This window comes from Carcharhinus amblyrhynchos, chromosome 1 (assembly GCF_965287045.1).
Source record: "Carcharhinus amblyrhynchos chromosome 1, sCarAmb.v2.hapA, whole genome shotgun sequence".
NCBI classification, from domain to species: Eukaryota; Metazoa; Chordata; class Chondrichthyes; order Carcharhiniformes; family Carcharhinidae; genus Carcharhinus; species Carcharhinus amblyrhynchos.
The window spans coordinates 19,048,574-19,070,486 of NC_137324.1; the positions used below are offsets into that span (position 1 = coordinate 19,048,574).

The window sequence follows — 21,913 nt, forward strand, 5'->3', positions numbered from 1 at the left end:
ACCACCTTGCCCATCCCAGAATCGGGATGGGTGAGGCTCACAGAGCAGTATTCTCCATTGGTCTCAGGTGGGATCTTACAGGCCTCAGGCAGGCGAGGTTGTAAAATACTAGCCATAGCGGACCTGGACAACAGACCCACCCGCAAACTGTAAAAGCCAACGGGTTATGTAAAATTGTGTTCCATTGGTGAATCTCTGGAATTCTCTGCCCGTTGAAGTGGTGGAGGCTGCCTCGCTAAATATTTTTAAGACGCGGGTTGATGGGTTTTTGATGAGAGAGGGGATTAAGGGTTATGGGGAGAGGGCGGGAAGGTGGAACTGAGCAGCGACAGATCAGCCATGATCTTATTGAATGGCGGGGCAGGCTCGAAGGGCTAGATGGCCTACTCCTGCTCCTATTTCTTATGTTCTTATGTTCTTATGTTAACGGGCTAAATTGCCAATTTGATTGTTGGCCCATTCTTGTGTGCCTCAACTCCCTGAAATCTTAACTGAGTACGTGACAATGGCAGAACATGCGTCCAATATCTTCTCACATGATTTTACATGCTTCTAGATCGAGCACATGCCTGCCCACCCGAGCAATACAAAATTCTGGCCATGATGTTTTACCTGATCTCCTCTTCTACTATCATCTCTGAATTGAAATTAAGGATCTGTGTGCCAATGCTTAGGTCAAAGTATTCTCTTCCTACCTTCACTAACATTCAGATATTTTAAAACCTTAGCTTAGGGACATTTAAACTTAGGGATTCTCTAGCCATTCACGTCAGCGGGATGCTTTGGTCCCGGGGCAGTGAACGGAGATTTGGCTAAGTGACAAATTTTCTGAAAAGTTCTGGTCCCTGTCTTAATTTATCTCCACTAATGTTTTTCAGCCAGACTGGTGTCCTGTGTTGGCCATTCAACATGTTTCTCAAGGTCAAAGCCAAAATTTATTAATTAGTGCCACAAGTTGGCTTACATTAACATAGAGTCATAGAGTCATAAAGATTTACAGCATGGGAACAGGGTCTTTGGCCCAACTTGTCCATGCTGCCCTTTTTTTTAAACCCTAAGCTAATCCCAATTGCCCACATTTGGCCCATATCCCTCTAAACCCATCGTATTCATGTAACTGTCTCAATGCTTCTTAAAAGATAAAATTGTACCCGCCTGTACTACTACCTCTGGCAGCTTGTTTCAGACACTCACCACCCTCTGTGTGAAAAAATTGCCCCTCTGGACACTTTTGTATCTCTCCCCTCTCACCTTAAAGCTATGTCCTCTAGTTTTAGACTCCCCTACCTTGTCTATGCCCCCCATTATTTTGTAGACCTCTATAAGGTCACCCCTCAGCCTCCTACGCTCCAGAGAAAAAAAGGTCCCAGTCTATTCAGCCTCTCCTTGTAACGCAATCCATCAACTCCTAGTAGCATCCTAATAAATCTTTTCTGCACTCTTAATGAAGTTATTGTGAGAATCTGCTAGTTGTCACACTCCAGCACCTGTTTGGGTCCACTGAGGGAGAATCTAGCATGGCCACTGCACCTAACCAGCACGTCTTTCAGACAGTGAGAGGAAACTGGAGCACCCAGAAACCCACGCATACACGGGGAGATAGTGACCCAAGCTGGGAATCAAACCCGGGTCTCCAGCATTGTGAGGCAGCAGGGCTAATTATTGTGCCACTGTGTTTCTCAAGTTAAGAAAACCACAGCAATCACTGTACTGCTGACTGCAGTGCTGAGACCACAAGTATTGTATAAAACCAATTGAACAGACCATTGAAACATGTTTTGATTTTGTTTCAAATGACTGTAGTACCTTTTTGAGAAGCACCGAATATCTATAAAATCAGTCTTTGGAAAGAGCAATTAAAATATCAATATAAATTACATTTGCAAGTCATAATTAGTATTTTTACACAGTGCATGACAGAACATTATTCATTTTTCACCATCAGTTTAATCCTTCGAGTCACTACAAAGGGACAAATTCTAACCAATTAAACAAAGCTGACACTAACATAACTGAAGCACTGAAACAAAAAAACTTCAGGATTAATGCACATTTACTGAACTTTTGCTCAGCTTGACAAAGACTCAACAACCTCGTGTGTAACATTCTGAAAGTTTTCAGATTTAAAATCTGGAAAACCAGCCTCCCATCCATTGACTCTGTCTACACTTCCCGCTGCTTCGGAAAGGCAGCCAACATAATTAAGGACGCCACACACCCCGGACATTCTCTCGTTCACCTTTTCCATCGGGAAAAAAGATACAGAAGTCTGAGGTCATGTACCAACCGACTCAAGAGCAGCTTCTTCCCAGCTGCCATCAGACTTTTGAAAGGGCCTACCTGGCATTAAGTTGACCTTTCTCTACACCCTAGCTATGACTGTAACACTACATTCTTCTCTCCTTCCTTTCCTTCTCTATGAACGGTATGCTTTGTCTATATAGTTCACAAGAAACAATACTTTTCACTGTGTACCAATGCGTGACAATAATAAATCCAATCAAATCAAAAACCATATTCTTTACTGATCTCCCCAGAAATTATTATTATGACATGTTTTAGTGTCATCCTCTTCAAGCCAATAGTATGCCCAGTGTAGCCCAAGGGTTAAAGATGTCGTGGTTGCAATCTGCTAACTTTCAATAGCATTCTTCAGGACAGCTTATATTTTTTCTTTTATTTTTCAACTGAGAAACACAAAATCAAGCATTTTGTTTTAATAACCGCCTGAATTTGGTGGAATGTTGGTGGTGGCACTGTAATATTAGTCATTCTATTGTAATATGCCATTGAAGAACATGGACTGCTCAAAGGTTATGAAACAAGGTTCATTTATTCCATTGGAATCAAAGCAGCATCAACTCACAAGGGAAAGTAAAGAAGGGAAAGGGAAAATAAACAAACTACTTATGGAGAACATCCACTGCCAATGCTCCAGATTTCTTTCCTATTCGGTGCCTCAGCTCATCAATGCCGACACTCGTTAGGTTTGTTCTGCTGCCCAACTCCTTGTTGCAGCTCTGTTCTCTCTCCCTCCCTCTTCCTCTTGCATGAGGCTTCTCAGCCTTAGAGTGCTGCTAGCTGTTTAACGAGGCTTCCGATTCCCTTCCCAGCTTCTTAGGTCCTTAAGGAGTTTCAAGCTGCGTGCAGTTCATTCCACAAAGCCACTCATTAACTGGATTAATGTGTGCTGCTTTCTTCCTCACTTAATGGCGTTTGGCCCTGCCAATCTGCTGGCATACGCATTATGGCAGAAAACCTACCACCTTGCCCACCCCATGGAAAGGAAATCTCCGTTGGCCTCAGCGTGATTTTTACGATCGTGCCCAAACAAGGCCTTAAAATCCCACCACAAGGGTGGAATTTTCCCTTCCTCTCTGCCACAGGAATCGTAGCAGGTGGTACACGGACCATGCAAAGATCCACTGAGCTTGGGCAGAATTTTCCAGTCTTGGGTCAGGTTCTACCCTATTACTCTCTGCAGGCACAAGCCTACAGGGGACAACCAACCCTTGCATGGTGCTAACCTGCTGTGTCAAAGGCCCCTTTTCACACTTAGAACCATACAACCACAGAATCCCTACAGTGCAGAAGGAGGACATTCAGACCATTGGGTCTGTACTCACCACAATCCCATTCAAGCCCTATCCCTGTAACCCCATGCATTTACCCTCACTCAGCCCCATCTCAGATGGTGTCATGGCTTAGTTGGTTAAAGCGCCTGCCGAGTAAACATGAAATCCTGAGTTCAAATCTCAGTGGTACCATTATGTGCATTTCACTTTATAACTTTTGCTATGTTTCTATAGTGTAGTAGTTACCACGTTCACCTCACACATGAAAGGCCGCTGGTTCAAAACCCACTCTAGCTTGTTTCCCTGACACTAAGGGGCAATTTAGCATGGCCAACCCACCTAACCCGCACATCTTTGGACTGTGGGAGGTAACTGGAGCACCTGGAGGAAACCTACACAGACAGCTGGAGAATGTGCAAACTCCAAACAGGCAATGACCCAAACCAGGAATCAAATCTGGGTCCCTGGCACTCTGAGGCAGCAGTGCTCACCACTGTGCCACCATGCTTCCCCTGGTGAAGAGTTGCTGTCCTGGCCACTCAATAGGTCACATAGACAGAACTTGATATATCAGGTGGTGACTGTTCACTCAGCAATCACACAAACAGCGTGTTCAGTTGAGCTATGGCAAGCATGTTCAAGTGCACGTTGCTGGCAGCATTTTCTTCATTCATCAACAATGTTGGCAATTACATTGGACTCGTTGGGGTCTTTTAAGAGACTTCTGGATGAGTACATGGGATTTAATGAATTGAGAGTTATAGATAGGCCTGGTAGGTAGGGATATGATCAGCACAACTCGTGGGCTGAAGGGCCTGTTTGTGCTATGTTCTATTACTACGATTTGGAGTGATATCAAGCATTTGTTCGAGGTGACTTTCATGGCCCCTCTTCTAATGTGGCAATTCCAGTGACACCCAGGCTTTATGATGGGTCAGCTATCTGGATCAGTCATGACTCTAGGGCCTGTATGATCAACAGCACTGGTTGCTGCCTCCCTGTCAGAATTCCAGTCACCTCCATCCAGCATCAAACTCACACAGGCTGCCACTTCAGGTCCCACTGTGATGTCGATCTTGCCCTCACATCATCCACCAGACTTTTGTCATTGAGCAACTCCCCTCTGGAAATGGTCGTGTGAGATTGCCCTCCAGCTACCTGTCCAATATCGTGCGTGTGAGCACCAGTGTCGAGCTGCGTCGCTGCTTCTGACTGCAGTTGGCAATATTGGCAGAATTCCCCAGCCAGTGCCTTCTCTGACATTTGGGAAGGAATCTTATGGCCCCATTGCGGGGGGTAGGGCAGGTGTTGTGTATGCAGTGAGCTGTTCAAAAGTCCACTGACTCTGGTGCAGCTGAAAATTCCCACCAGTGGGAGGAGCAGGAAAACGCCATCATTTTGCTTCTCGTCTGATCATGAGCCATGATCAGCACTTGATGCTGGAGACTGTCAGGGCGAGATACATTGCATCATCTTTCTCCTGTTGGCCACTGGAGACCTCTACCCTTCCCTCTGATCATTTTCCAGTATCTCGGAAGTTTACAATTCCTCTTCATGAGGCAGTGCTGGGTCAGTTGACATTTAATCTTCCAGGACAAGTGATATTTCCCAATGTCTTATTGAGCAGGTGAAGCTGACTGAGGTTCTCTTTTGAACTGGATGTAAATATAAAAACATACATAGAATCATATCCTCTGGCTCAGGACTGGATCTCCATCAAAATCCTGGGCAGGGTTGTGCAACAGAGGATTGGGGTGCTGCCACTTGCTTGTGGCATGACTGTGCTATTCACTACACCATAGCTATAATGTTCCTCTATACCATAGATATGTGTTTATCTACACCATAGCTATAGATTCATAAAATACCTTCATTGTTGATAAGGTCATTCAGCCCATCGAGTCCATGCTGACCTCCTGACACCATATTATCTGGGCCCTATCCTCATAACCCAACATATTGACCCTTCTAATCTCCCTAACCTATATATCTTGGACACTATGGGGCAATTTAGCATGGCCAACCCGCCTAACCTGCACATCTTTGGAGTGTGGGAGGAAACAGAGCAACCAGAAGAAACCCACGCAAACATGGGGAGAATGTGCAAACTCCACACAGACAGTGACCCAAGGCCGGAATTGAACTCAGGTCCCTGGTTCTGTGAGGCAGCAGTGCTGTGCCACATGCCACTTGTAGCTATACTGTTCAGCTACCCCATAACCTTACTATTCATCCTCACCATAACTATACTGTCTATCCACACTAATTACACTGTTCATCTATACCATAGCTATACTGTTAATCTATATCATAGCAATACTGTTCATCTCTTTCATAGCTGTACTGTTCATCTATATAATAGCTATGCTGTTCATCTACATCACGCCTATATTGTTCATCAACACCATAACTACGCTTTCCATCTATACCACAGCTATACTGTTAATCTATACCATAACTATATTGGGGATCAAGTAGATAGGGTTGTTAAGAAGGCATACGGTGTCTTGGCGTTTATTGGTAGGGGGATTGAACTTAGGAGTCGCAGCGTCATGTTGCAACTGTACACAACTCTGGTGCGGCCGCACTTGGAGTACTGTGCGCAGTTCTGGTCCCCACATTACAGGAAGGATGTGGAGGCTTTGGAGAGGGTGCAGAGGAGGTTTACCAGGATGTTGCCTGGTATGGAGGGGAGGTCCTATGAGGAGAGGCTGAGGGATTTGGGGTTGTTTTCGCTGGAAAGAAGGCGGCTAAGAGGGGATCTTATTGAAACATATAAGATGATTAGAGGTTTAGATAGGGTGGACAGTGATAGCCTTTTTCCTCGGATGGAGAAAGCTAGCACGAGGGGGCATGGCTTTAAATTAAGGGGGGGTAGTTATAGGACGGATGTCAGGGGTAGGTTCTTTACCCAGAGGGTGGTGAGGGATTGGAATGCCCTGCCTGCTGCGGTTGTAAATGCGCCTAGTTTGGGGGTGTTTAAGAGATCCGTGGTTAGGTTTATGGACGAAAAGGGATTGGTTTAGGTTAGTGGGTCATTGTTTTTTAACTGGTCGGCGCAACATCGTGGGCCGAAGGGCCTGTTCTGCGCTGTAATGTTCTATGTTCTATACTGCACATTTATACCATTCCTATCCTGTTCATCAACATCATAACTATACTGTTCATCTAGACCATGCTTATATTGTTCATCTATACCATGATTATACTGTTCATCTATACCATTCCTATACTGTCCATCTACATCACAGATCCACTGTTTAACTATACCATGTCTAAACTGTTCATAAACACCAGAGCCATAATGTTAATCCATACCATAGCTATATAATTCATCCAACCAATGACAATCTGTCTCCTAAAAGAGGAATAAAAGCAGAAGAAGAGCCACTCAAGTTAATTCCAAGTAGCTTTGGAGTTTCCAGTTATATTTCACAATCACAACTAACTAGAAAATTAGCTCTTGTAATTAGAAGCATCCTCTTGCTTAACAGTTTGCCATGGTCCCTGTCCCAGAAGAATGTGCAAACTCCACACAGACAGTGACACAAGCCAGGGAATTGGGTCCCTGGTGCTGTGAGGCAGCAGTGCTAACCACTGTGCCACTGTGCTGCCCCAGTTGTGCTTCAACCATTGAGGCTTCAAATGCCAGGAAGTTTTTAAGACCCTTCTGAAAGCCCGTCACCTGACCAGACTTTCTGCTGTCCTTCCAGATGTCTTCTCCCTCGGTTCCGTTTCTGTGAGAGGAATCGGGCAGGTGTTATGTGTCACTGGCATTGCACAAAAGTAAGCTTGTGCTGTTGAGTTAATCATATTAGCCACATTTGATGAGTTGAAGAATGCTGTAGAGCGTGTGGCTGAGTTAAATTTATTAATATTTGCCTTGTCAATGCCCTTTAAGTATTAACTTCAATAAGATTATCTCTGAGTCTTGTCTTCTCCTGTGTAAACACAAACAGTTTTTGCACCTGCTCCTCATAATTCAGTCACCTAATTTCAGCTATTAATTTCAAGCCTCTGCTCTACACTTGAGAATGCCTTTGTCACAATGACTGGGACTGTGCAACACTTTTACAGGCATTTTGTTGAGAATTCTGTTCTATTTCATAGAACCCTACCCAGTGCAAAAGGAAGACATTCGGCCCATCAAGTCTAACAATCCAACCCAGGCCCTATCCCTGCAACACCACATATTTACCCTGCTAATCCCCCTGACAGAAAGGGGCAATTTAGCATGGCCAATCCACCTAACCTGCACACCTTTGAACTGAGGGAGGAAACCCACACAGACATGGGGAGAAGGTGCAGACTCTGCACAGACAGTCTCCCGAGGCAGGAATTGACGCTGTGAAACAACAGTGCTAACCATTGTGGCGCCGTGCCACCCCATTTCATCTCCCACATGTTCCAAGATACTATTCAGTCTCTTCCCTGCTGCTAAAAGTTACCGAATTATTCAGCAATATATCCAACAACACCTCCAAAATCTTTTTCCTGTGTACTGTAGGGAGTTATTTAACTTTTATCAGTATTTATTTTCCATCTTCTGTGATGCGACTTCCACTTTGAATAATCCCAAACATCCACCACCTGCCCAAGCTATCCATGGAGTAGGGGCAACACAGTGGCACAGTGGTGAGCACTACTGCTTCATAGCTCCAGGGTCCTGGGTTCAATTCCTGGCTCGGGTCACTGTCTGTGTGGAGTTTGCACATTCTCCTTGTGTCTGTGTGGGTTTCCTCCGGGTACTCCGGTTTCCTCCCACAGTCCAAAGATGTGCAGGTTAGGTTGATTGGCCATGCTAAGAAATTGTCCCTTAGTGTCCAGGGATGTGTAGGTTAGAGGGATTAGTGGGTAGGGCCTGGGTGGGATTGAGTTCAGTGCAGACTTGATGGGCCAAAGGGCCTCTTTCTGCACTGTAGGGTTCTATGATGATTTCCTTATTTTTTGATTAACCCATTCCCAATTATTTAGCCTCCTTCTCAACCAGCAAGAGATGGGTGAGATCCTAAATAAATATTTCTCATCAGTATTTACTGTTGAGAAAAGCATGGATGTTAGGGAACTTGGGGACATAAATAGTGATGTCTTGAGGAGTGTACATATTACAAAGAAAGAGGTGCTGGAAATCTTAAAGATCATCAAAGTAGATAAATCCCTGAGTATATTCCAGGAGGCCAGGGAGGAAATTGTGGGTTTCCTAGCAGAGATATTTCAATCATCAATAGTCACAGGTGAGGTGCCTTAAGATTGGAGGGTGACAAATGTTGTGCTTTTGTTTAAGAAGGGCTGCAGGGAAAAGCCTGAGAACTACAGACCAGTGAGCCTCACATCTGTGATGGATAAGTTATCGGAAGGTATTTTGAGAGACATTTAGAAACACAAGGACTGATTAGGGACAGTTAGCATAGATTTATGAGTGAAAATCATGTCTCACAAATTTGAGTTTTTTGAAGGGGTAACCAAGAAGGTCAAGAGGACAGTGCAGTTGATGTTGTCTATATGGACTTTAGCAAGGCCTTTGACAAGGTACCACATGGTAGATTGTTGCATAAAGTTAAATTTCACAGGATCCAGGGTGAGGTAGCTAAATGGATACAAAACTGGCTTGATGACAGAAGTCATCAAGTGGTTGTAGAGGGTTGTTTTTCAAACTGGAGACCTGTGACCCAGCAGTGTGTCTCAGGGATTTGTGTTGAGTCTACTGTTATTTGTCATTTATGTAAATGATTTGGATGAGATATAGGAAGCATGGTTAGTGAGTTTGCAGATGACACCAAGATTGGTGGCATAGTGGACAGTGAAGAAGGTTATCTCCAATTGCAACGGGATCTTGATCAATTGGGCCAGTGGGCTGGCGAACGGCAGATGGAGTTTAATTTGGATAAATGTGAGTTCCTGCATTGAACCAGGGCAGGACTTACTCAGTTAATGGTAGAGTGTTGGGGAGAGTTGCAGAACAAAGAGATCTAGGGGTACATGTTCATAGCTCCTTGAAAGTGGAGTCACAGGTGGACAGAGTGGTGAAGAAGGCATTCAGCATGCTTGATTTCATTGGTCAGTACATTGAATACAGGAGTTGGGACATCTTGTTGAAGTTGTACGAGAAATTGGTAGGGCCACACTTGGAATGCTGTGTACAGTTTTGGTCACCGTATTATAGAAAGGATATTATTAAACTAGAAAGAGTGCAGAAGGATATTATTAAACTAGAAAGAGTGCAGAAGGGGTTTACTGGCTGCTACCGGGACATGATAGTTTGAGTTATAAGGAGAGGCTTGATAGATTGGGACATTTTTCCTCTGGAGCATAAAAGGCTGAGATCTTATAGAGGTCTATAAAATAATGAGGGGCACAGACCAGCTAGAAAGTCAATATCTTCACCTAAAGGTAGGGAAGTCTAAAACTACAGGGTATAGGTTTAAAGTGAGAGGGAAAAGATACAAATGCGTTGAGAGGGGCAATTTATTCACACAGAGGGTGGTGCATGTCTGGAACAAGCTGCCAGAGGTTGTGCTAGAGGCAGGTATAATTTTGTCTTTTAAAAAGTGTTTAGATGGTTACATGGGTAAGATGGCTATAGAGGGATATGAGCCAAATGCTGGTAATTGGGATTTGCTTAGGAGTTTCAGAAAAAAAGGGCAGAATGGACAAGTTGGGCCAAAGAGCCTGTTTCCATGCTGTAGACCTCTATAACTCTATAACTTTTGGGTTAACTATCAACTAGGAGAGTTTACAGGCAGGATTGTAGACAATATGAGTGGAGAAAGGATTAAGCACAGGTTAAATAAGTGTGAATTGTCTCAAACCAGGACAGTTAGTAAGATTTTGGAAGCCCACACCAAATGGTTAACAAGTTGTGAGACATGAACCCAAGATCCCAGTTGACAATCACTAAGCCTGTGTTCCCTTCCTGTCAAGGAACACTTCAAAGGCCTGTTGGACTTTTATCTGGTGTTGTGAGACTTCTTACTGTGTTTACCCCCATCCAACACCCACATCAGGGAACACTCCAGCAATCAAGGGCATTGCTGCAACTGCCTCAGTACTCAACGCCAACAACTGCCAATCTCCAGACGCAACTCTGCAACTCATCCACTTCATCCTGGACCACAACAGCTTCACCTTCAGCAACTAGTTCTTCATCCAGACACACAGAACAGCCATGGGTCCAAATTTGCACCTCAATTTGCATAGATTCGAACAAAACCTCTTCACCGTACTGGACCATCAACTGACGCTGCACACTAGATACATCGATGACATTTTCTTCCTTTGGATTCACGGCGAACAATCACTGAAACAACTGCATGATGACATCAACAAGTTCCATCCCACTATCAGAATCACCATTGGCTACTTCCGAAATCGGTTGCATTCTTGGACACATGCACCTCCATCAAGGACGGTCACCTCAGCACTTCACTGTACCGCAAGCCCACAGATAACCTCACGATGCTCCACTTCTTCAGCTTCCACCCTAAACACGTTAAAGAAGCCAGCCCTGATGGACAAGCCCTCTGCATATACCATTGTCAACAGGGTTTCCCATTGAATATATACCCCTCACTGCCAGGAAACCTGCAGTGGGGCGCGTCTTCGATGGGACTGGAAGATCCCACTGGCATGAACCGCCAGAAAACTCAGGCCCTTGATCTCCAGCCTATCCAGCAGTGCATTTCAATAAAGCAAGGTTTATGATACCAAGTGCTACCTGAGATTCTGCTGGGATTTCATCCACTTACCAATTGGAAAATCACCACCATTACAAAGGGGGCAGTATTGAACCTTTCTCATGTCCCATTGACTGCAAGTGATCATGGAGTGAAAAGTCACACAGGAATGTGAGTCTGAAATATTGCTTTCACTGGGTATCAACTTAACGTTTAATGCACAAAGGTACTTTGTAAAAAAGCAAATGACTGCGGATGCTGGAATCTGAAACCAAAAGAGGATATGCTGGAAAATCTCAGCAGGTCTGGCAGGATCTGCAAGGAGAGAAAACAGCTTTGACAAGGGGTCATGTGGACTTGAAACGTCAGCTCTTTTCTCTCCTCACAGATGCTGCCAGACCTGCTGAGATTTTCCAGCATTTCCTCTTTTGGTACTTTGTAAAACTTGCTTGGAAGTTTCAAAGGAACTTGTGTACTGTGGAAGCTGTTCCTCAGTCCTGATAAATGGTACGTGAAAACGTGAGGATAATTATTCCATAAGTTGCACATTGACTGTGACTCACATCTGAAATTGTGCCTTTTTGTGTTGTCTCTGAGAAAAAAAAGACCTTTACATTTAAAATTCTTTGTAAGGTGAACAGTTGGCAAGCATACCCTGATCATCAGCACTGCTTTCCTTATGTCACGTACTCCGTCGTAAACTAAGCGTGAAGCATCTATGAACTCATTCTCTTCGAAAGCCTGTGGGGGATTCGCACTTAGTGCTTCGATTGCAACTTCCACTTGTTCAGCAAAACGAGGCATAACTGGATGGGAGAGAGAGAGGAAAAAACAACACAAGAAAAGCATTAGAGATTTCTTTTCCAGTCTCTGTTCCTGCCTTAAGGCCTGAGCACTCCTTTAAAGGGTACCCAAGCTTGTCTTATTGTCACAGAATGCACTGCAGATTGGACGCTGATTAATTCTGCAGATGCTGTGTTAAGTAGGTACAAAAAAAAATCACTTCACTATAAATGGCTTAAGACGGAGAGAAAAGAAATAGGTGGTGACTTCGTAAAGATTTACTTTGGAAAGGAAGCAGATGCTAAAATATTAAATATTCCTGCACATTGCAAGTCATCAAAGTTTTAATATCAAATCAATTAAATTAAACCAAAGTATTTGATTACAGCATTAATTTATTCTCCCTGTTCTTTTGTGTATAAATGTTTATTTTATGGCTACCATTGATTGTGCAAGTTAGTGCATTATGGATTCACACAGTATAGTTTTGTTTATTCACATTGATTTAATATTTATTGCTGATGCCATTTTTGCCTCTCAGCCTATAACCTAGCGCCGGAACGGCATCTAATGCTTCCCTCAGAGGCAGGCTGGGAGGTAGGGGGGAGGGGGCGTAAGATAAACAGGAAAATGCAGAGTGGAGACCCTATTGTCTTCCCAATTTCCCCCATTAAACAGAGAAACTAGAAGCAGGAGTAGGCCATTCAGCCCTTCAAGCCTGCTCTGTCGTTCATTTTGATCATGGCTGATCATCAAATTCAATATCCTGATTCCCGCTTCCCCCTCATATCCCTTGATCCCGATAGCCAGAGGAGTTATATCTCATTTCTTCTTGAAATAAGGTAATGTTTTGGCCTCAACTACATTCTGCAGTAGTGAATTACACACATTCAGCATCCTCTGGGTGGTTCAGAACAGGCAGGGTCAAGGATGGTCTTCTTGCCCAGAAGCCAACTAAGGCCCTTAAATGACAACCAGTACGAGTTCAAGAGCACATAATGTGGACAACCCATCAAGTAAACCATGGCAGATGTGCTTACAGGCTTGTGAGGGTGTGCAGTGGGACTCATTCCAACTTGGGCAACCTGTGCCTAATGGGAAGACTTACCAGTGGTCACCCATGAGCGAAGTCTCCTTACCATTAACAACCTAACCCAACCCCTCCATCACTATCCTGAAAACCTTCCTGACTGGCTCTGGCAAACCTGACTGACTTCCCTTCACATCAGCCTACATCAATGATCCTGGGTCTACCGCAAGACCGGCAATAGCCACCATTCCCAGTGGCACTGCCAGTACTGGAGAGCTGCCAACCTCTGATCGGCCAGCAGTTCACAAAGGTAGGAAATTTCCACTGACCATGGTGAGAAACAAAGCCAACCCGCTAAGTGCCTATTGACATTAAATTGTGTTGTGTGGGCTTGGATTGGCTGTGGCAGGGTTAATACCAGTTCTCTACCGGGCAGGTCCACTGCCATGAGTCAGGACTGCACAGCATTATATACCCAAATGGCGACTATTCAGATCATCACACCTGTGCCAGCACTTTCAAAGTCCTTGGAATATAATGTTCAATTCTGGTCACCACACTACCACAAGGATGTGAAGGCTTGGGCAGGGTATAGAAAAGATTTACCAAGATGTTGCCTGGTACGGAGGGCATTAGCTATGATGGGAGGTTGGAGGAACTTGATTTGTTCTCAAATCAAACTTGATTTGTACAGGAACAATGGAAGTTGAGGGGTGACCTGTTAGAAGTCTACAAGATTATGAGAGGTATGGACAGATTGGATAGTCAGAAGCTTTTTCCCAGGGTGGAAGAGTCAACTACTAGGGGGCACAGGTTTAAGGTGCGAGGGGCAGGGTTTAAAGGAGGTGTATGAGGCAAGTATTTTACACAGAGAGAAGGCATCTAGGCAAATACATGAATAGGATAGGAATAGAGGGATATGGTCCTCAGAAGGGTAGGGGGTTTTAGTTCAATTGGGCAGCATGGTCGGTGCAGGCCTGGAGGGCCGAAGGGCCTGTTCCTGTGCTGTAATTTTCTTTGTTCTTGTTCTATACAATTTGTCACATCCGGTTTTTCCTTCCCTATGGGCCTTCAATTTTTTCACTCAAAGTATTATCGAAACTTATGCGCACAATGTAGGCTTTCATAGAATCCCTACAGTGCAGAAGGAAACCATTTGGCCTGTTGAGTCTGCACCGACCACAATCCCACCCAGACCGTATCCCCAGAACCCTATGCATTTACTCTAGCAAGTCTTCCTGACATAGGAGACAATTTAACATGGCTAATCCACCTAACCTGCACATCTTTGGGGTGTGGGAGGAAATCGGAGCACCCAGAGGTAAACCATGCAGACACGGGAACAATGTGCAGATTCTGCACAGACAGTCACCTGAGGCTGGAATTGAACCCGGGTCCCTGGTGCTGTGAGGCAGCAGTGCTAATCACTGTGCCACTGCCAGTCGAAGAGTCACACAGACTTGAAACATTAACCCTGCTTCTCTCTGCACGGTTGCTGCCTGACCTGCTGAGCTTTTGCTGCCTTCCTGATTACTTGCTGTGTCTGCATCTGAACATTTTGCCGATTCATGTACCAGGACATACAGGTCTCATTTTACTGGAGTCTGTTTTCATCGAAATAATGTTTTGCTTTTTGTTCTTTTGTGCCAAAGTAGACAACTGCACAATTTCCCACACTTCACTCCATCTGCCAATATCTTGCCCACTCAAATGACCTGCCTTTTCAAACATTCTCTTACAGGACGTGGGCATCGTTGGCTCGGAGGGCATCCTTACCAGCTTTCCCTCATTGAGAAGGCGGTGGGTGAGCTGCCTTCTTGAATCACTGCAGTCAATGTGATGTAGATACACCCACAGTGCTGTTAGGCTGGGCGTATTAGGATCTTCACTCAACAACAGTGAAATAATGGTCCTTTTCCAAGTTGGGATGGTGTTTGGCTTGGCGGAGAACTTATAAACTTTTGCAAACTCTTTCAGTGGAATTCTGGGCCCTCTCCTGTGATAAATTTGGTGGCAGGGTGTTGCATTTAATCAGCTTGAGGCATCTACTATCATCTTGGCTTCCATTACAAATAAGACCACGTCAGGAAGCCCCTTAAAGGGGCCACAACCTTGCCCCAGCTGGTATTATGTGGAAAGCATGAGGGTTGCGGGCTCTTGTTTAATGACAGGCAGTGCTTGATTGGAGGACCCAGCAATCAGGAGACTGGTGGAGGGTGGGGGTTTGACGATGGGGGGGACATTGTGGAGGGTGCAGAGGTCACTAAAAGCGACCACACTATCAACTTGTCCTCTCCACCCCCCATCCCCCAATTGGCCTGCAGCTCTTGGTGAAAGGGGCTCCTGCCCCATCTTGGGATCCTTGAATCCAGAGCAGGTCCATATCTGGCCTGCAAAGTGCATTAATGGAAAGAGATGTGCAAGGCTTTCCATAACTGGGCCAGACAGCAACTGAGACCCCCATCTCCTGCACAGCATTTCACCCATATCGTTCACACAATCTGTTTTCCTCCCTCTCTTTCTACTCTCAGTAATTTTTGACCCAATACAGTCAATACCTTTCTCATTAATATAGATCAGAAATAGCCGAGGCCTCAAAAAATCCTCAATCTGAACAGCTTCTTCCCTGCTACCATGAGATTTTTGAATGCTCCGATCATACATCAAGCTGGTCTTTTCCTCCACTCTATCTGTAACTGTAACACTATATTCTGTACCTTCTCTTTTTCCTTTTTCCCTCTGTAAAGAACAAGAACAAAGAAAATTACAGCACAGGAACAGGCCCTTCGGCCCTCCAAGCCTGCACCAACCATACTGCCTGACTTAACTAAAACCCCCTATCCTTCCGGGGATCATATCCCTCTACTCTCATACTATTCATGTATTTGTCAAGACACCCCTTAAAAGTCACTACCGTATTTGCTTCCACTGCCTCCACCGGCAACGAGTTCCAGGCACCCACTATTCCCTGTGTAAAAAATCTACTTCGTATATCTATATTTTATAAGTGCGAGGTGATTCATTTTGGTAGGACAAACTTGAATGCGGATTACAGGGTCAATGGCAGGGTTCTGAGGAAAGTGAAGGAGCAGAGAGATCTTGGGGTTCATATCCACAGATCTCTGAAGGTTGTCACTCAAATGAATAGAGCCGTGAAGAAGCTTGTAGTGTGTTAGCGTTTATTAATAGGGGGTTTGAGTTTAAGAGCTGTGGGGTTATGCTACAACTATACCAGATCTTGGTGAGACCACATTTGGAATATTGTGTGCAGTTCTGGTCACCCCACTATAAGGAGGATGTGGAAACTTTGGAGAGAGTGCAGAGGAGATTTACCAGGGTGCTGCCTGGTTTGGAGGGTAGGTCTTATGAAGAAAGGTTGAGGGAGCTGGGACTTTTCTTTTTAGAGTGGAGGAGGATGAGAGACGCCTTAATAGAAGTTTATAAGAAGATAAGGGGGATAAACAGAATGGACATGCAGAGGCTATTTCCTTGGGTGGATGTAGCTGTTACTATAAGGTTCACAGTGGGAGGTATAGGAGGGATGTCTGAAGTAGATTCTTTACTCAGAGAGTGGTTGGGGTGTGGAATGCACTGCCTGCTGTGATAGTGGGGTCAGACACTTTAGGAACTTTCAAGTGGTTATTGGATAGGCACATGGACCGCACTAGAATGATAGGGAGTGGGATAACTTGATCTTGGGTTTGGACGTAACTCGGCACAACATTGAGGGCCGAAGGGCCTGTACTGTGCTGTACTGTTCTATGTTCTATGTTCTAAACCTTGCCCCTCGCACCTTAAACCTGTGCCCCCTAGTAATTGACTCTTCCACCCTGGGAAAAAGCTTTTGACTATCCACTCAGTCCATGCCTCTCATAATCTTGTAGGTTTCTATCAGGTCGCCCCTCAACTCCATCATTCCAGTGAGAACAAACCAAGTTTTTCCAACCTCTCTTCATAGCTAATGCCCTCCATGCCAGGCAACAGCCTGATAAATCTTTTCTGCACCCTCTCCAAAGCCTCCACATCCTTCTGGTCGTGTGGCGACCAGGATTGAACACTATATTCCGGGTGCGGCCTAACTAAATTCTATAAAGCTGCAACATGACTTGCCAATTTTTAAACTCAATGCCCCGACCGATGCACACAAACATGCCGTACGCCTTCTTGACTACCTTCTCCACCTGCATTGCCACTTTCAGTGACCTGTGTACTGTACACCCAGATCCCCCAGCCTATCAATACTCTTATGTACTCTATGAACAATATGTTAGAACATGGAACAGTACAGCACAGTACAGGCCCTTCGGCCCTCAATGTTGTGCTGAGCTATGTCCAAACCCAAGATCAAACTATCCCATTCCTTATCATTCTGGTGTGCTCCATGTGCCTATCTAATAGCTGCTTGAAAGTTCCTAGAGTGTCTGACTCCACTATCACAGCAGGCAGTGCATTCCACACCCCAATCACTCTCTGTGTAAAGAATCTACCTCGGGCATCTCTCCTATATCTCCCATCATGAACCTTATAGTTATACCCCCTAATAACAGCTGCATCCACCCATGTTGTGGCTGTACAGCGTGTGAGAAACAATACTATTCACTGTATCCCAATACATGTGGCAATAATAAATCAAATGAAGAGCAATATATCAACCCCAAAGCCACGAGCTCGTAATTTTTGCAGAAGCCTTACAACATTCAAAAAACATTTGGATGAGCGCTTGAAATATTGCAACATTTAAGGATAAGGGACAAGTGCAGGAAAATGGGATGAGCATGTCTCTAGTGGTAGTTACTGTTGGTGCAGACTTGATGGGCTGAAAGGTCTTTACTGCTCTGTATGCCTCTATGAACCTTTTATTGGTACCTTACTGAATACCTTTGTAAAGTCATGCAGATGTGGTGATGTTATCTTCCAGTCTCGGGAGGGAAAGATGTATCCATGGATTCTACAGATGTATTTTTAATACAGTGTGTTGATTTCTTTGGTCAGAGATGTTTGCAGCATAGAAGGAGGGTCAATGTACCTGCACCCTTACTTAATTCACTTTGAACAGATCTAAAACAAGATGGGGATTGAGCTGTATTCCATCACAGATGATTTGGTTCAATGTGGGACTGTGAGGAAACGTGCCAACAGAAAACACAACTAATCACTTTCACAGTTCTCATGCACTTAAACTGGCACATGTTCAAGAATAACCAATTAGCATTTTGCTCATCCAACTATGCTATACGCAAAAATTTTGAAACATTGCACAATGAAAAATTAACAAAAGCCTGCTTGGGCAACCAAGACATTAAATTTTGATTCATAGGCAGAGAGAACATGTCAATACGTCAAAGACCAAGGTCCAGTTGAGGTTAATACGCTGCAAAAAGGTGGGTGTGGGGTTGATTTTGCAGTGGAGAAACCTCGACAAGTTGAAAAGGAAAGCAGAGTGACTGCATTCCCATTTTAATAGGGAGAGGAGAGAGGATTTATGGACCATTCATTCTGACAATCAGACCACATAAGATAAATGCCATGGATAGAAGCATTAAGAAGGATTGAACAAGGAATAGAGTACAAGGTCAAGTAAGTGGCAGTTTAATGCAAATCACATCATAACTGCAGGATTGCAAACACAGTGAACTGCAGGAAGGAATTAATATTCTGATGTGGAGACGCTGGCATTGGACTGGGATAAGTACAGTAAGAAGTCTCACACACCAGGTTAAATCCAACAGGTTTATTTGGTATCACGAGCTTTCAGAGCATTGCTCCTTCATCAGGTGAGTCTCAGAACATCAGGTTAAATTCCAACCTGTGAGACTTCTTACTGTGCCTACCCCAATCCAACGCCAGCATCTCCATGTCATAGCTACTACCGACACCGCAAACTGCTGGCTCAAAGTGGAGAGGATCTCCAAGAAGATGGCACATATCGACATGGATTCACCTAATGAAGCAGCAGCACTCTAAAAGCTTGTGTTACCAAATAAACCTGTTGGACTTTAACCTGGTGTTGTGAGACTTCTTATTAAATGTTCTGAATCCATGATGATCTTTTATTCAGACAGAAATAGGTGTTGGTGCAAAGACCATCATCTGAGTAACCTTCAATACTAAAGACCTGCTAATCTTGAGGTCAAAATCTTAGTTAAAGGGATAAGTGTTCAGAAGCATCTCAAAGGAATGGAGAGAGGTGAAGAAGCAGACAGGAATTCCAGAGTCTCGAGCTCAGGCAGCCAAAGGCATGGCCACGGTGATAAGTCTTCAGAGGCAGAAGTCCCTTCACCAAAATTCCTTTGTTTACAATTCCAAGAGTAGTACACAGAGTGCTCTCAGTCAGCATCTACTTTCAGGAGTGCCAGAGGAACTGACTCTCCTGGTTAAATACAAGGAAAAGACTCTCTGATTGGCCCATCAATTGAGTCCATAACCAGGGAGTTCATTAGGCCAACCTCAATGGCCTGATTGAAGCCAATACATCCACCAAAATCAGGAACACTAAAGAAGCAAGAATTAGACAAGCACAGAGATCCTGGAGCAAAGTAGAGCTGGAGAATGTTACAAAGGCTGAGAGGAGCATGTGACACCACAGAGAAATTTGGAAACTTAGGTGAAAATTTTTAAATTGAGACATTGACAGACTGGGTATGTCAACGAGCACAGAAGTGATTGATGAACAGGACTTGGATGTGATTTAGGATACAGGCATCAGTGTTAATGGATTACCCTTCACAGAGGGTACAAGGTGGGAGAATTGCTCACGTTAGGACACTCAACATCCAACAGTCCTGTTGCTTATTCAATTATGTGGGGGGGGGGGAGGTGTTGCAAGTAAGTTGGGGGTTAGTTGTAGGTAAATTGTATAGATGACACGGTGGCAGAGTGTTCAGCACTGCTGCCTCACAGTGCCAGGGACCGGGTTTGATTCCCGGCTTGGGTCACTATTTGTACATTCTCCCCGTGTTTGTATTGGTTTCCTTTGGGTGCTCTGGTTTCCTCCCATGTCCAAAGATGTGTTGATTAGGTTGATTGGCCATGCTAAATTGACTCTAGTTTCAGGGGGGTTTAGCAGGGTAAATATGTGGGGTTACGGGGATAGGGTGGGATTGCTGTTGATGCAGGCCCGATGGAATGAATGGCCTCCTTCTGAACTGTTGGGATCTTATGCTCTTTTATTCAAAGGTTTGTTTTTCAATTTTTAAATACTTCCAGCATAGTTTTTTGAAAAGGTATGTCTATAGATTATGAAGGATTTATTTAACCTGATTCATAAACTGACTTTAATTTTCATGCTTAGTTTTATATTCTTCCAGTAGATTCCATGGTCTGCCAGTCCTTCCCCTCTCATGTAGCCAAAGAAAGCTGCCTGATATTCCTCCCACTCTCCAAACTGGGCCTTCCTTCTCATTTTATATTCCCATCATCCCTGGTTTTCTCTCACTCCTTCCTTTTCCTTCCCCCTCAATGAGTTATCTCTTCTCAAGTGTCCTCGCACTGGCTGTACTCTTGTTCTATCAATAGCACTCAGAAAAATAATGCACACTGCAGTTTACCAGTTTCTCCTCAGGGAGTGCCTGAACATTGGCCCTAAAATAGAGACAAGGCTGAGAGCACATCTGCATTTCAGCAGCTAAACATAACAACAATGCTCCACATAGCAGACTATCTGTGATTAATGCTGAGGGAGATCAGCTGGTGTACGAACATGGTGTTGCTTAGGACTAGGCCTTTGTTTTTTTTAAAGTCTCTGAGGGCATCTATTGAGACACTGTACAATGAGTTTACATCTGAACGGGGAGACCTTCTCAAGTAGCCAATTAAATCAATTATTATTCAGTAAAATGTAAATCTTGAAAGGAGGCTGAAATGCACGAGGGATCTCTCACCACCTCAGTGCATGGACATCAATACTGCCCTTTCTATCCTTAGGATAACAGGCTCAAATGGCAGGGAAGGAGGCCATTCATAGAATCCCTACAGTATAGGATGAGGCCATTCAGCCCATCAAACCTACACCGACAACCCTATTCTCCGTAAACTCACATACTTACCCTGCTAATCCCCCCAGAACGAGGGTCAAGTTAGCATGGCCAATGAATCTAACCTGGACATCTTTCAGACTGTGGGAGGAAACCTGTGCAGAACACAGGAAGAACACATAGACAATGACCCAAGCTGGGAATTGAACTGGGGTCCCTGGCGCTATGAGACAGCAAAGCTCACCATTGTGCCACCGTGCTGCCTTCCATCCATCGTGTCAGCTCTTTGAAAGAGTTACCCAATTAGTTTTGCGCCCTTGCTTTTTCCCCACAGCCTTGCAATTTCCTGGTATGTTAGATGCATTCAAGGTAACGGCCTCCTTGCATTGCTGGAGAAACTGAGCAATGATTCAGCTGCACACTGGTGAAATGTAAAGCAGGTAAAGGAGACTATCTCCCACCAGCAGGATCCAGTTATTTTCTGAGGGTCGAATTTCTCAATTGGTGTAGCTGTCCTGCACTGAACCTCATCAAAAAACACCTGCAGAGGTGAACTACGGCAATGTTTTTTCCTCTCAATCAATGCTCAACCCAAAAATTACTGAAAGAACAAATTGATGTCTTATTCTTGATCAGTTCTCAACATTAACACAATTTAATCCAATTTTTATTGTAATTCTTGGCATCCCTAATCACTTTCCCCTTATCAAGGAATCCAATCTGCACAAAAACCAGATTATGTGCCTTGTTATCACCTCCTAAATCCACCCTTTGTCACGCACACTGCACAATTTAGAAAAGATGCATCTGTTCCTGAAGCCATCATTCTGCGGGACAACCAAATGCATTTCAAATCCCCACAGAGGACAAATTTGCATA

The 21,913-nt window shown here is 44.4% G+C and overlaps 1 protein-coding gene across 2 annotated transcripts in view; it reads right to left on the reverse strand.

The window, feature by feature from the left end:
* ctnna2 (catenin (cadherin-associated protein), alpha 2) overlaps positions 1 to 21,913 on the reverse strand; it is a 1,308,817-nt gene that overhangs the window by 218,527 nt on the left and 1,068,377 nt on the right. For both annotated transcript variants that reach the window (XM_080195424.1, XM_080195512.1), the window contains one exon: positions 11,903 to 12,054. In XM_080195424.1, coding sequence (XP_080051550.1) covers positions 11,903 to 12,054 — 152 coding nt within the window. The remainder of the gene's footprint in view (positions 1 to 11,902; positions 12,055 to 21,913) is intronic.